We start from the raw sequence: 16,238 nt of genomic DNA on the forward strand, positions 1-16,238 counted from the left end.
CTGTGAGCAGAGTGGGAAACTATGCCCTCGCCCCGGGGCGCTGGGGTGGTTGAGGGAGAGGGTGGGCATTGGACACACAGAGATGAAAGTGGAAATTTGGCTTGCAGACTACGGAGACTAGGCTTGGAAGTCAACACAGGGATCTGACAGGAGGGAGAGTAAGTAGCCTGTGGGCTAAGGAAAAACACGATGTGCTGGAAGGAAGAGCCATGTGGGAGGATTAGCCTGAAGGAGTGGGGGGATGGTGGGATAGTGATGATCTGTAACAAGCTGATGAAGATGTGAATGCTTGAATAAGGACAGGTGGGAACCAACCATGTGGGGAGGCTCAGGGCCACCGAGAGCAATGTTAGAAGCAGCATCAAAAGGCCCAGGATAAAAGTAACTGCTGGTACATCAAGCAGAGCTGTGAATGGTGCTTGAGGTCAAATATCATACCACTGTGCAGGTTCTTGGGGAACATCATGCACCCTGTTGCATGAAATGAGGCCACCTCCATTTTGGGAGAGAAAAAGTGCTGTTGCCAAAGGGAGACCTAGCATTAGTGAGCACATGTCATTCAGACCTTCCCATTGACATTCGATTCTGCAAACCCAGTGGCCTTGTGTCCATGAATACTCTCAGTGAAAAGATCCCTGGCAGGTCAAATCTGCCCAGGCTTCATGGCCATGGTGGTGGCAGGGGAAGCTCTTCCCATCAAGAAAAGCAGTGGTGTGCCAAGAAGAGCATGCAAGATGAAGGACAGTGCTCAGCCTTCTCCAGCCTCCTCTGGGCCAAGGCTAGGGTAAAACAGGGTCTCTGAGCAGCAGATTGTTGGCATGAGACATTTGGCCATCTGGTTGTTGGGACAAGGAGGCAGCAAGCTGGGTCTGCCTGTGAGGAGGTCTGACTTCAAGCTCATGGCTCTGAAGTGGCTATGGGGATGTTCTTAACTGCAAGTCAACAGCAGCAGGAACTGGGTTGTGTTTCCTCAGGTGAAGGGAAGATCATTTGGAGAAGGAGGACACTGGGAAACCTTGTTAACAAAACTCTCCCAGCTTGTTAATAAACTCTTAACAGCTGGTCATTTGTAGGGAAAGTACAAAGGGGAGCTAGGAACAGCTTGAAAAGGCAGTACAATGTGAACACACACACAAAGTTGTTTAAAGAAAAATTAAACAGGTCCAGGCATGTATTCTTCCAAGCAGGCAGGCATTTTTTTCAAGGGAACAAAAGGAGAGTGGTTTAACAAGTAATTTTCAACAGCAGCATTTTGTTTGAGGCAATAAAAAGGTTCTGATCCCTCTATCACGCTGCTTGCCTCCAGTGCTGCATGTTCACCTCTTGCTGTTACCTCCTCCCACACACTCCTATTGATCATCACATCCAGTAGAAGTCTCATTTGTAATTGCTGGTCAGAGTATGGATCCTCTGTCTGCATGGATCCTCCAGTTTCATTTAGCCACAGGGAAGACTAAGATTTCAGATGTCACACTGGTGGTAAACCACTCATAGCAAAATCCAAGCTTTGTTCCCAGGCTGGAGCAAAACCACAACCATGTGCAGTACTGAAAATGATGGGTGTGCCAAAACAAAGTTTCTTAGAACAGAGAAATAACCCAGGCTATGAAAAATGCAACACTTCATACAGAGAGGCAGATATATGGCCTATTCAACTTTAAAAGCAGCATCTGTGAAGCCTGACCAAAAATTCAAACCATATTTTATAGTATGAGGATTACTCATGCAGTGTTGAACACACCAGAGATGCTCAGAAAACATCACTGTTTTCTGTCTAGCTTGCATTCCAGTAAAAAGCTGAATTTAATGTTAGCTACTCCAGTAAAATTATTGTTGAGTGTGGAGACAACTACAAACTTCGCTTTCCAAAAGTCATTGTATTTGTCTGGCTACAGAGACTCACAGAACTGTACAAGATTCTGTGCCTGTTACTGTCTGCAACACACTGTCTCTGCAGACATCACTGTCCCTTATTCCCCATTCAGCCATTCTTGTACACTTGGTCTCCAGCACTAGAGGATAAAAAGTCAGCAGGATTAATATCAGCAGGATAGCTGAATATTAAGTAAGTGTCAAAAGCTAGCAGGTCAGGGAGCAGAAAAGGGTCAAGGTACAAAAACAGAAAACCACTGTCGTACAATCACAAAAAGGCAGGTACTTTCCAACAGCATCAGTAGCCAGTCATAAGACAGCTGGCTATGGAATGAGGGGAGCCTGTGGCACTTCAGAGCTCAGCTCTGGGTAATCCACATGAAATGTGATCACACCTTGGGGATGGATAGCTCTGTTGTACCTAAGCACTAATTCAAGTTTCTCAAAGCTAACTTTCTCCATGCAAATTTAATTGCACACAAGGCACAAACAGAACACTACCAATGTGCATTAGCACTTATATATCAAATAGATAATTTTGAAAGTCACACATGCTTTTCATAATCACACTCTTCCATCTTGATCAACTAATTAAGTGTACTTGTAAAAGTGGGGAAAAAATGGAGGTTTATGTTGATGCTGGTGAACAGTTCTGAGGCATTTGTGTGTGTTCTAGTTTTGCCTTGGCACAGACATGGAGTTGGATGGATTTTAGGACCACTAGGCTGTAGAGATTAGTGTCAAGCATTTGAACAAGTGCTCTGCTGAATCACAGACATGAAAATGGACATCAGACTCTAAGCGGATGCTTTAAGGCTTTGCAGGAAAACAGCAGGCTTTTATAACTGCCTTGTTAAATTGCCTTAATTTATAAACCACAGTTAAAAAAAATAATATACCATCATTGGTTTTCTGAGTCAAGACTTTTTTTTTACTGAAACCTTGAACAGTGAGGAAAATCTAAGATAAATCAGAGTTCTGCCGCACTTGAAGTAATAAGAGTCCAGAGGCATATTTGAAAGACATCTATTTCAGCAAGAGATAGCAATTCATCTTGATGAGTAACAGATTGGAAAAAAAACCATTTAAATAAAAGATGGGTTCTCAGAACAACAGTACATAGACCAATGCCCACACAAACAGTGAAGCTACGAACTCCCCAATAAACCAATGCCACATGGGTGGATGAGCAGTGGGAACAGGTCCTCAATGGCGTCTCCATTTCTGCAGGCAAGTTATCACAGACTGTGCACTATTCACATCTCATTTCAGCCCTAGAAGCAAGCTTGTAAGGATTGTGTTCCTGAGGCTCTACCTTGATGTTTGTTAAACAAACTGCCACCAATTTTGATTGAAGACCAAATTGTAGCTCCCAGGTTCCCAGCACCTTCCTAGCTGCTATGAAAATAAAAAGGAAAATGGCAATGGGTACATTTTTAGAATCCATTCTGAATTCACCATCTCAGCCCAGGTAATTTGAGAAGGAAACCCTTGGTTACTGCAACAGTCTCTAGAGACATGAAAGAAGCTTAGCCCACCTCCTTCATGGTTTCCCATTTCCTTCTGTAGCAGTGCCTGAAAACACCCTCAAGGTCACAGTACTGACTCCTTTAAATTCCTTGCAGTCAAGTATGAACCTCTTAAAGAAACCATGTCTAACTATCACCTAGAAACAGAACCAGACAACCTCTTAGCCTCCCCTCTTCTCAGGGGCTGGAGGGATGCACATAGCTCAGAACAGTTATGCCCAAGGCAAGACTAGCTAGAAGCAAAGGTTCTCAGGAAGTCTAGAGCAACTGGTGTGATGTCCTGGTCCACCACAGCTTGTGTGCTTGATATGGCACAGCTATTTCCCTTGTTCCCCAACTGCCATTTGAAAAATCAGTGTCATCCCAAGTACCACCCTTTCCAGTAAGGAAACAGATTAGCAGTTGTGAGCTGCTTCAATACTACAGTGAAGATGCTACATGTACCAGTGACAAGTAGGAGAAGTCTTGAAATAGTCACCCACAGCTTTTACATTGTGTCTGCCATCATGAATGTTATGCTCTTACATGGGCAACTACCTTTAATTTAGGTTTATTTAAAATTTCCTTTCATTCCAAGAGAGATCCTACTGGTAGCACAATGCCAATGAAAACTGAACATTACTGTTGTAATGGCATCCATGTTAAAACTAAAAAGGAGCTGCTACTGCAAAAGCATAAGACTCCTGGTGGCAGACACAATATGAGAGCTCTGGGTGATTATTTTGAGAGAGCATGAATATATCTACCATCATCATCAAATGTGGTACAAGCATGGGGTCCAACTCCTTGCTCCTGCAGACTCCACGGAAAACAGTGTTTTCCAGCAAACCTTTGGGCAGCAAGAGACAAGCTCAGTGATGAGAACACCATCACATGAGGGGCACTGCGTACCCCTCACAACTAGTGCCCCATACAGAATGCAGCACAGTAACATACAAAAGCTTTTCCAAAATAGCTGTGTAGTGGAGGAGTGAGAACCACCAGTGGCTCTCTGAAGCGCTACTCTGAAGATCCTGCTCGGTAGCAACTGCTAACCAGATCACACTGATAGGATGCTAAACCTGTGATGATTAATTTCATTTACTTAACATGTTTCCAAAGCTAAGTATTATTAAGGCAGAACGCTCCTATTTATCAGACGTGTTTTGTCTCTGCTTGCACACATACTCAGAAGAAGAAATTTTGACAAATGTAAAGAACTGTCTTTTCAAATGTAACAAGCAACAGGGAATTACCATTCTCAGAAGCATCTTTCCAAACATACCTGCTTCTAGCACCTGTATCCCAGGATTAGTTGTTACTGTCTCCAACTTGTTATGATTTCATTACCAGTATAATTGAAAGAATATATTCACAACAAAAATATTAAGAAGAAATCACATTTCTTAGCGGAAACAGGAAGTAGTCCTCATGGCTTTGGAAGTGACAGGCAAAAGTGACCCCTGTAACTAAGAACAGAAAGTCAAGTGCTTAACTGATTATTTAACTGGAGTAGAAGAAAAATACAATGCATTTCTTCTTATTGGTCCAGAATTATCTTTCTCCTTCCTTATATTATATAAATATATACATATAATAAATCTGTATTTAAAAGTAGGGTATTTTAAAATGCATTTCTGAAGCCTACTAATCATAAATAATTTCACTTTACTTTCAGGATCAAGAAATCTTGGGTTTACGCCAAACATATTCACAAATGTGTGTAGTGAGATAAGTGGCTCAAAAGCACAGCTAGTGCCTAGTTGGCAGTATTTCAAATTATTATTCTCTGTTAAGTATTTATTTAACATACTAAGAGCAAGCATGAGAGTGCAGACCTACAGAAGTAATCTTTCTAGTGGTGCAGAACACACCAGGATTTGGATACATTTCATCTCAGTAAAAAGAGAGGGAAAATTGCTCTTTTAGTGCAATATGGAAGTGTGCCAGAGACCACACAGCTCAACATATACTAGGCTGTCTACATCGTCTATAACCTACATTGAAGATCCACATTCCAAACAATTGTTTCATTTTATCTTTTGCATCTGTCTGAGACACAACTGGAAAGGCTGGTAGGTAGCAGACCTTCAATCCTCCTCCTGGATCCAAGGAGAACTCCACTCCACACAAGCCTAGGAAGATTACAGCTAGCACCTAACCCCAGGTGATCATTCCTCTTAGCAGTCTTTCCCCACAGGCCAGCACAGGATAGGAACTCTATTCATGTACACTGGCTCCTCTTGGATTTGACTGTCAGTAAAGGATTTCTAGCAATGGCTATCTGGGCACCTGTAGAGCAAGCTAGATAAAATAAAATCACCTTCCTGTTCCCAGCTAGAACAGCATGTTGTTTCTACAAGGTGCAATGTTGCCGAAGAGAACAAATTAAATGACAGACACTGAATTATTGAAAAACTTTACACTCCCAACAAATAAATAAATAAATCAGAATAACCAAAGCACTCTACCATCTTAAAATTCCTTAAGTCAGTGGATTTCAGGCTTCTGCTCTGAGCAAAGCATTGATCCTTGTGGAGAAAACACTCTGTCTTTGTGAAACCAAAATTACCAGAAGGACCTCATGCCAAGATGTTTAAACACCTTTGCAGTCCTCACACATGCTCTCAGCAACCTGCTGATTTCACAGATACCAGGGCACACCTCCCCTCTCTTCCAGAAAACATGCACCCCTCAGGTTCAATAGTTGTTTCGACTTCAGGGAAGCACACAGGAAAGCTTCTTATTTTTGGATGAAAGCCAGAGACAGAACATGACAACAAGATGACAACAACTGCATGAAATCTGCAATTTCATGCTGTGTTGAAATCCCTGGCTGCCCTTATAGCACTTCCCTTCCACAAAAATTATTTATTAGCAAATGTGGGTTTTCTTTGTTGGACTGCAAAAGTACTTTGCATTTATAGGAGACATACAAAAAAGAATTAAACATAGGAGCCGATAAGCACCAAATATATAGCTTATTTTGCACATTTATTTATGTAAGACATAGTATCACTTGTTTCTTGTCAAACATGAAGTATAATGCTAGAAACTGCAATTTATTAAATCAATGCAGTAATATAAGCACTTAAATGACTAATATCAAATCACTATCAAAAAACTGAAGCACTTTGTGACAATTACAATCAGTGAAAATAATGATGAAAATTTCATTAAAAACAGCATCTTACAAATCTTTATTTTTAATCACCACAATATTGTAGTTAGTGTGCTGCCCAGCCCCAAATCAAATACACAGAGGTAATTCTGATGATCACTTGTTTAAGTTTACATCCTGAAAACTCCAAATTCTGTCTTCTTCGTGGGTGCATTTAGTGCTGCGCTGAGACTGAGGCCCAAAACCAGTCTTGTGTCAGCTGGATCAATAATTCCGTCATCCCATAATCTAGAGCAAAACCAAAAACATAACAAACCAAAACATTAAAGGAAATAAACAAATCAACATATACAGCTGGTATACTCTCACACCCATGAAACTGGAAATGCTCCATATTAAAGAAAGAGGAGTAAAGAGCTAAATTATGCTTAAAAAAAAATGGAGTAAATTCACACTCTTCTTCAATGCAATATACTGGTGTGCATTCCTCCATGGAATTTGTCTTCTAGAACAGCATATACATCTTAGGTAAGTGAAGAATGTCAGACATTTATTTTTAATAGATTCTTCACAGTTAATCATCTTCTTCAAGAAAAAAAGCCCTCTTTGCTTGTTAATGTTCACATGGAGAATGACCATCTGTCAATGACCTAATTCTATTAAGAATGCTTGCACTTTAAGGATTATATCACATCATTATTTACACTACTCAGGTTAATTCAACTGCCAAATGAGGATGATGCAAGTGTTTATTCTATTGTAATTAAAAAGCCTGAATAAATGTCAAGTATTTTCATTACTTCTGTGGTGAGTTAACCTTTGTTGGATTCCAGGTGCCCATGGGGCTCTCCTCATTCTGAGCCAGACAGAGGAGAGGAAATAAGATGGAAAACAATAGGTTGAGATAAGACAGATTACTAAAGTGTAAGTTTGCATGTGCACAAAGAGAAAAAAAAGTTAGCAAATTTATTCTCTACTTCCCATCAGCAAGCCATGTCCAGTCACTTACCAAGAAGCAGGGCTTCAGCACGAACAGCATTTGCTTGGGAAAGCAAACACTGTAAATAACCAATGTTCCAACTTCCTCCTTCTTTCCTCAGCTTTTGGAACTGAGCTGAAGTCATATGGTATGGGATATTCCTTTTGTTAATTTGTATCAGCAGACCTAGTTGTGTCCCCTTCCAGGATCTTGCCCACCCCTGAATACTGATGTGGGGAAAATGTTGGAGAGAGAGAGGCTGGTGCTGTAACAGCACTGCTCAGTCAAGACAACACTGCTGTGCTGTCAACACCTTTCCAGATACTAATGTAAAGCACAGCTCTGGGAAAATGAACTCCACCTCAGCAAGACCCAATACAATTTCTTTCATTTATTTTAAGTTCATTTCTAAACAACTGGAAGATCCTACCCTCCTTTACCTAGGCCTGAAGGCAATTAAATTATAAATGAGAAATTGTCAAATTCCCAGTTACCCAAAATCACCAACAGCTGTAAATCATCTCTTTGATATTATGCAAAAATTAAGGTCTTAGTGGCATCAGTTCTCAATGACAGTTCCATCCTACCTAAATTAAAATCCATGTTGGAATTTCCAGCAGGCCATGAAACTGTAAATACTGTTATTTTCCCAGCAAGATATTTAAACAAGATACCACACTGCTCATTGAAAACCAGTCTCACTTAAACAAACACATACTTTAAGCAGCATCTGCAGAATACATGCACAGTATCTTTGGTTAAGAGAGGGATGCTCCTCCTCCACCCCATCTTTCCCTACAGAAACTTATTTTGTATTCTTTGTGAACTTACTTCAGTGCTGGCTAATGCTTAATTCTTTGTGGAAAATTTAAAAATACAGCAACAGTCATGAATAGGGAGCAAAGACTGACTCTACCAAGAGAAGAAATAGCCCTTCCCTTCTAATTGAAGCTCCATCTGCAGATTTTCTGTTGTTTGGAGATAAATTTAGCAAAATCTATTAGACAGGAAACAAGACATTTTGCACTCCACTTTCAATCCTAAATATGCCAACCTCATTCCCAAGAGCACTGCAAACTGTTCATAAATACATGCTGATAAACTCAAGGCAGCAGCAGACACTTGAATGTTTTCCATATTTGCTTTATTTTGCCATTTGCTGTGAAAGCAATATTGACCAAATCAGATAAATATACTAAGAGACTGAGAATGTATGCTTTTTATTTTACAAGGTGTATCTATCGTAAGATGCACAAAATGAATTGCAGCAGAAGACACCTTTAACAAGACCAGGCACAGGGGTTCAGGCACAGCAGTAGGGGCATGCTTTCTAACTACTGAATAGAAGAGGGATAGGACACTTAGCTCAGACAGAATACTCTGCTATAAAAAGATCTTATCATGGTGCAGCTTCCCAAGCAGGAGACTGTTAAACTAAATGGGGCACAAGAGCAAGACTGAATTACAGAAGGAAGAAAGGGTTTGGAGAAGGGAAGACCTTATGCTAACTAGGCAAAATCAGGCTCTTTCTTTTTTGGGAGTGAAAACCAAATTTTGATTTAAGAAGTCTTGTACCACAGTAGTTGTGGCACCCACTGACCTGGCTATCAGGTCCCGAAAAGCAGAGAACGAATTCTGGACAAATGAAAGAATCATAAAATGGTTTGGGTTGGAAGGGACCTTAAAGATCATCTAGTTCCAATCCCCTCACTATGGGCAAGGACAACTTCCACTAGACCAGGTAGCTCAGAGCCCCATCCAACCTGACACTGAACACTTCCAGGGATGGGGCAGAGGACTGATTCTCTGGGCAACCTCTTCCAGTGCCTCTCCACCCTTGCAGTAAAGAATTTCCTCAAATGTAGAAAGGAGAAAAACTTCTGGCATGGCAAAAAAACCCAAAACAACTCTGCTATAAACCCAAACCACTAATATAGGAAAACTGTAACTCTGTCTAACTTCCCATTTTAGGATTCTCAGTCAGTATCTCCCTTCTAGTGGGCTACTAACCCAAGGACTGGAATATTCTAACAGTGACACTTGCACCTGCATGGAAGTTACTAACAGCAAATTCTGTTTCAGGTGACACAAGAGCCATCTGTATTGTAATGTGGATAAAGTGCATGGTCTAAGCTCCTGCTGTCTGACTCCTGTGAGTAACTTCTTTCCTAACTGTATCTTTAAAGATTAAGTAGTAACTCATTAAAATATTTGAGCTTATTTGGGCAATACTCCACTGAAAAGACTCAGAGGAAGTGCATCTTACGATACAAAAGCAAAAGCAGTTAGAAGCTTTTTTTTTTGTTCAAAATAGCTGAAGAAAAATGTAATTTGGTTTTACAGAGACTTACTTAAGACGTGTGTGAATTTTCTTGATTTTTCTCAAGACAATGGTTGTAGCTCTTTATATAATCTATCATGACAGAATGGCCAAGAGAGTATTTTTTATACTTTTAGCTTCAGAGAGTATGCATTACCAAAATTTAATGCGTATGCTTTTTTTTTTCCTTCACCTTGTATTTATATTTTGATTTAGTTATGATGAATATAGTCAAATTAATCTGACAAAGGCACGAAGAAGATTCTCCTTAATAATGAAGACAAAAGTAGTTTTGTGAGGTCAAATCAATCCCAACCTTCTGTTTTTTAAAGACTATGAAAAAAACCCCCAACTTTATGAACAATCTCATTTTTTTACGAACGATCACTATTTTTAAGCAAATTTTGGTTTTTTGACTGCTACAAGTTTGTTTGCTCTTCATATTAACTCTTTTTTTCTTCAGTAAATACCTGCAATTAACTTTCTTACTTATGAAACACACTGAAACAGAATGAGGGAATTCATAATACTTAAAATGTTCAACACATTTGCTCAAGGCCTGGAAATGGCAGGGATGGACTGACTCCAAAAGAATCACCAACTTAGTGCAGTGCCTTGCAAGTTGCAACTTCATAGTGATTACTGCTGTAATAAATAATCCAAACATGAAGCACACTTCAACGTCAGATTAAGGGTTGGTTGTTTTTTTGTAACAACACAATTTATATTGACAACTGTAGAGATTTTACATTGCATGGAAGTCAAGCTGCTTTCATATGGCCACTCCTGGCTTCTACATCTCTTTGTTTAAAGAAAACTGCATTCTCTACTGTGATGTAACATTAATAATTAAACTATCTATTAAAGCCCCATTGCAGGAACATGAGTCACACTACACTCATAAAGTATCTGTAACTGAGATAGTGTGAGTAAAAGAAATGAAGTTGCCTAAAGTAAAATGCTTGTGTAATTTGTTAAGATGCAAACCACTGAAATCTTTAAAGAAACCTGTGAGCAGATTAATATAACTCATTAAAAAGGGTGCTGCCTAATGACTGCCATTAATTAAGACTGCTCATTGTGAAAGGTTCTAATCAAAAAATTGGTTAAAGTCTGATTAGAAAACACAACTGCAGGGAACAGTATTGACATCCTGTACGTATAGCAAGTTATCACTTATAAGCAAAATCATATAAACAGAATAAACAGGGATATTTTCTTGTCTTTAAGATTGTGAGGGTGTTTTCCTTTTCTCTCCTTATTACTGCTAAAAGCTTGATTCAAAGCCTAATGAAGTCAAGTGGAAGGGTCACATCAATCTTGATGGCTATTAAGGGTGAGGCAGACATTAGGTAGGAGGACAGCACGAGGAAGCCTCCAAACCAGCTACACACAAGCAGCAACAAAGACACAAAATCTTTGTGCCATCTATCATTTCTGTTCTTTCAGAAATGCAAAGCTGTTTGTCAGAGTTTCCTTGGTGACCTGTTTGGTGGAGAGATCTTACAAAACAAAGGCTGTCTGGATTCAGTTTCAGTGTCCTGACATCTGGTTGACAATGAGCTGGGTTTTTACCATGCTTGGAGCCACACATGAATGGGCTGCAAAAGGGACAGGTTACTCCTCCCTGAATTACATCAAATGCTTCTCATAAGCAGCTGCTGATGCTGGCTGAGGAAAACGCTGCCTCTAAGGTGCAAGGTGAGTGGTACATCTTTCCACCTGACTACAATTGCTGCAAAGACTGTAATCCATTTAATCTCATTGTTTCTGCTTGGACAGCCTACTCCACAGTAATGAAAACTTCTGTACTATTGATCTGACATCTTGCTTAGGAATTAGTTAATGCGAAGCATGAAAGGGCAGAAAACATGAGTATATCCACTGAAATACCCAATTAACTCTGCAAGAGAGCAATTAAAAGCTCCTAGACAATAAAGACTGCACCTACTTGAACTGAAAAGCGAGAGAAACCAGCCAGGACTGCTTTGACCCGAGCCACTCACACACTGTTGTCAAAAGCACTCCTTTGTGAAAAGAGGCATTTCACCTTCATTGCTTATAGCCAGATAAGCCTCAGTGGGATTTCAGCTCTGACATTTGACTTCATATCTCAGCTTATTATCATGAGGGTGGCGTCACATGAACACAACTACATGCAATCCAGACCCACGCTAGTTCTCAGCCAACTCACATCTGTGCACGTCACGTTTCCTTTCCAAGAGGACACAGTAAGAAGTGCATAACTACCCTGCTTTTTCAAATAAATGACACATCACCTAGCACTAAAAGCACTTTCTAAGGCCTAGGCTGGGAAAATTCACGCTATTTGCTGGGGTGACTACTAGATTTGCAACTTAATTTCACAAAATGGCCAGACATTCTGAAAACGTAAACTGGTAAAAGTTGTTCATCAGAGAGGACAAAGCTGGTATTAAACACTCAAGTTTCATGCCTAAAATCAGACATTATTAAAGATTTTAAATGTGGTATTTTTTAATGCTAATTTTAGCTTTACATGTAAAACTGCTTTCTTACAGATTAGTAACTTACTATTGTAAATACTGACAATCATCAGTCAGTTTTTGGGAAAGGATAATTTTTTTATTGCTAATATATCTAAAGTATTGAATGCTAAATAAACCATGAGTAAAAGAGTCTGACTGTTTCCAGCGAACATATGAAAGAAAATGTGAAAAAAAAAAAGCATATTATTCATCTTCTCTGGGGTAGGGATTAACTTTAAGTACAGACAGTTTGACTCATTTTTTAAATGTTATTATATAAATGGATTATTCTTCTCCTTAAAATCCAGTAATAAAAAGTGATACTTTTTTTTTTCATTTTTCGTTCTTGCCTTAGAGCACAAGGTCAGCTATTAAAGGTCAGCTGTTAAAAACTTTTGTACTATTTACTACCCATTAAAGATCAAGCCTGATGAAGGTATTCATTTGATGAAACATTAGAACTAATAACAATTTCCCAGGTATAAGTATCTCAGTTAAGTATATTCCATTATCCCTACGAAAGAGAGTAAAAGTTAACAGTAATTTCGTATCTTCTAATCACGAAGAAGGAGCTCTTCCCAGGTTACCTGTCCCTGCTTCCACAGTGTGGACATTTCCTTCTTACTCCTCAGTTTGAGGAGAAAATCCTTGCTCAGCCACACCAGGTTTTAGCCTGCCATGCCAAATTTCCTACACATAGGAATAAAGAGCTCTTGTGCTCTAAGGGAAGTTTCTTTAAAGAATTGCCAGCTCTAATCAGCTCCTCTGTCCTTAAGGAGTTTCCCAGGTGATCTGGTCCACCAACCCTTTAAACAGCTGGAGGTTCACTCTTCCAAGTTTTAGGGTCTGGAGTTTCTCTTTGCCACCTCATGTTCCTTGAGATCCTGAGCTCAACCAGGGTGTGCTCTCTACAGCCCTGGCTGTTTCCAACCAGCACCTCTTTAATGAGCCTCTCTGCACTGGTGAGCACCAGGAATGCCTCACCTCTGGCTGCCTTGTCTGATACCTGGACTAGGAAGTTGTTTTCTACCTATGCCAGGAGTCTCCTGGGTTGTTCACTGCCAGCTCTGCTGCTTTCACAGGTGACATCTGGGTCACTGAAATATGCTACTCTCCACCATCATTAGCAGCTGAGAGCTTGTGGAAAATTAGCTTTTGGATACCACAGAAACACATACAGCAGAAACATATGCAGGAACTTTAGCACTGGCAGGATGAAACTAATGCAGAATAACCATCCAAAGGCCAAGAAAGCCCCCAAGCCACTTTCCAGATGTATCTGGATCACTTCACGATGCCACCTTGTTTCATTAGCCTAACTAGTTCCTGGCCATTTACTATTATTCCATCAGCCTGAGCATGAAATGCTGCAAAGGACTTCTCAGCAAACATGTGTATGCTGCACCTATCAGCTAAAGCTCTACACCGTCACTGCTATCATCCAATACAATCACCCATCATGACCTGAAATTTGCCAATGGCTACAGGTCTTCTTCAAACTGCTACCTGCAGATATTACGCTGAGGAGAATGACATAAAACCTATCCAGAATAAAACACATCACATAGAATCTCCATGCTACCACGTAATTTTTATAGAACCAGCAAAGTAATTGCTGAAAGTGCATGCAGTCTTCTGAAACAGTTCATGGTACCAGGTCCCAGAGATAAGACAGACAAGACACTGGTTTGATTGCAGATCAAACACAATTTTTGATTCTGATTGCTCTGTTCCGCTGTTCTTTGATACCAAGAGTTAGATGTCAAGTCTCGTGATTGCAATTAAGTTTTAGAATAGTTATTTGTATGTTACCTTGCACTGGAATAGTAAGGGTTTCCTTCCTCCTCGAACCTCCTAATGATTGGCTCCTTCAAAGCTGCTTCATCTGCTTCAGACAACTAAAAAACCACATGAAATATTCTTTAAAATCTTCTTCTCCAATGATAGCAGAGCTTATATGCAGCATCAACCTGAAGAAAGTCCCTAAATTATCTGCCCAAAGTATTTTTTACTCTTTTAGCACACAATTGTCAATTTAACATGTTAAAATAGCACTTTCCAAATCAAGTGTGTAGAAACACAGCAGGACAAACATATACTTAACTGAAGGCAAGAGTAATTGGTGACTAGCACTTGAAAAATTACTGAAGCTAGTGTATTGGAAAAAAAAATCTGGGTTGCCTTTGGCAAGATTTTTTAATAAAGTAAGTCTGCGCTATTCTAACACTGGGTTTCTCTATGATCCAAACTGGACACAGTAATTCAAAAAACTTTCAAGTTTGACTGACATTTAACTACCACTGATTATTGTCCTTGAACTTCTTTCTGGGTATCATGTATCTCGGAATTTAAGGCAGACAGAGATAAGGGTGAGTATGTTCTACCCACAGAAATAAACAAGTGTTGAAAAGTAATTGAGAAAACATGTTCATACTGCTTCATTATTCTGATTAACTATTCCTGATAAATATGAACAATCTTAAGACATCACAATAAAACCAATTCTTATGTGATCAAGGCAGTAGTATAACCATAAACCTTGCAGTTAAAAAAAAACCAACTCAGCAGGAAAGTGTGTGCAGTGAAACTACAAAATATTAGTATAAGATTTAATAAACTATGTTTATTATATAATCAATATACCTCTAATTTTCAATGAAAATTTTGAAATGAGCAGGAACTTTTCCAAACCACTCCAGACTTCTGCTGTTACAAGCTTTGTAATTCTTAATCAGTGAATCATCTGAAGATCAGCTTTCTCTAAAACTGCTACCTTAATAATAATTGGAGACACTTTATCCTGGCATATTCCTTTTCATACTCCCAAACCAAGGAGGATTCCTGGTTGCTCATCTTGCGTGGAACTAATAACTTGGTGCACAAAGCACAAAAATACAATGGTGTATGAAATACTCCTCTTTTTAAGCAGAGATAAGAAATGTTATGAATGATCTTCATATTTCAAAGAAGTAAGCAGTAACATTTCACAAATTCATGTTTGTCAGTGCCCAGTGGCACTGGGATAGTTCACTGGTGTCTCACTCTTTTACTCCCCTTCCTAGCTCACAACATGACCAACTCCAGTGAAAGAGTAAGGGATAAAATGATACATATGAAAGAAGAAAGACATACCTGTTTTCCCTCCCTTGCTTTTTGGTCCTTAGCTATTGTAGCTAGAACAGTTGCAGCTTGTTCCCCTCCCATCACTGAAATGCGAGCATTTGGCCACATATATAGAAATCTTGGACTGAAAAAATACATATTAAACACTAAGGTAAGTCATATTTCCTGGTGAAGAACTAATTCTCACTCAACTAAGATTATGTTTTCATGCATGACAATTTTACAATATATCTTTTTTTAAGAGGTACATTAACATACTTCAATGCTTGCAGCATTACATTTGAAAATGTAAAAATTCTGTTCATTTCCATTATTCAAACACCTCTTTTTTAAAAATTTCTCTTTCTTGAGTCTCTTCAGCTCACATTCCCAACACACGGGAGTTTTTCTCCTAAACATCCTAAATAACTTAAATAGTATCAGGAACTTTGAAAAATAAAATTTAAAAAAAAACACATTAGCTATGTCCAAAGGGTCAACAAAAAATCTTTAGGGGTTATACAAACCTTACTCATAAAAACAGGCTGATTGAAGTGAATAAGGAGTTTTTACACAAGCTGATATACCCTCCCTAAGAATGCAGAGTAAAGGACCAGACTATCTTGCCCAATGATTGTTTAAGACTTCACCATTTTTCCGCCAAGAATTGAAATGGGAGAAAAGGATGTGAACAGGTTTACTACAGGTTTACTTTGCTACAAGGTCTCCTCTGTCACCTAATTCAAGGTGAACCATGAGCCTTATCAGTCTCTACAAATTTCAGGCTATTATTTACTTATGAACATATTCATTAAGAACTCTTTTCTAA

General features: G+C 39.3%; 1 protein-coding gene across 1 annotated transcript in view; it reads right to left on the minus strand.

Moving 5' to 3' along the window:
* Positions 1-6,355: 6,355 nt before the first annotated feature.
* Positions 6,356-16,238, minus strand: part of MCCC2 (methylcrotonyl-CoA carboxylase subunit 2) — a 37,394-nt gene continuing 27,511 nt past the window's right edge. Inside the window, exons 15-17 of the mRNA XM_005529953.3 lie at positions 15,440-15,554; positions 14,120-14,205; positions 6,356-6,789 (exon numbers count right to left, since the gene is read on the minus strand). Coding sequence (XP_005530010.1) covers positions 6,672-6,789; positions 14,120-14,205; positions 15,440-15,554 — 319 coding nt within the window. The 3' untranslated portion in view covers positions 6,356-6,671. The remainder of the gene's footprint in view (positions 6,790-14,119; positions 14,206-15,439; positions 15,555-16,238) is intronic.

This window comes from Pseudopodoces humilis, chromosome 4 (genome assembly GCF_049639895.1).
Source record: "Pseudopodoces humilis isolate 2021_Gansu_Grassland_sample_001 chromosome 4, ASM4963989v1, whole genome shotgun sequence".
NCBI lineage: Eukaryota > Metazoa > Chordata > Aves > Passeriformes > Paridae > Pseudopodoces > Pseudopodoces humilis.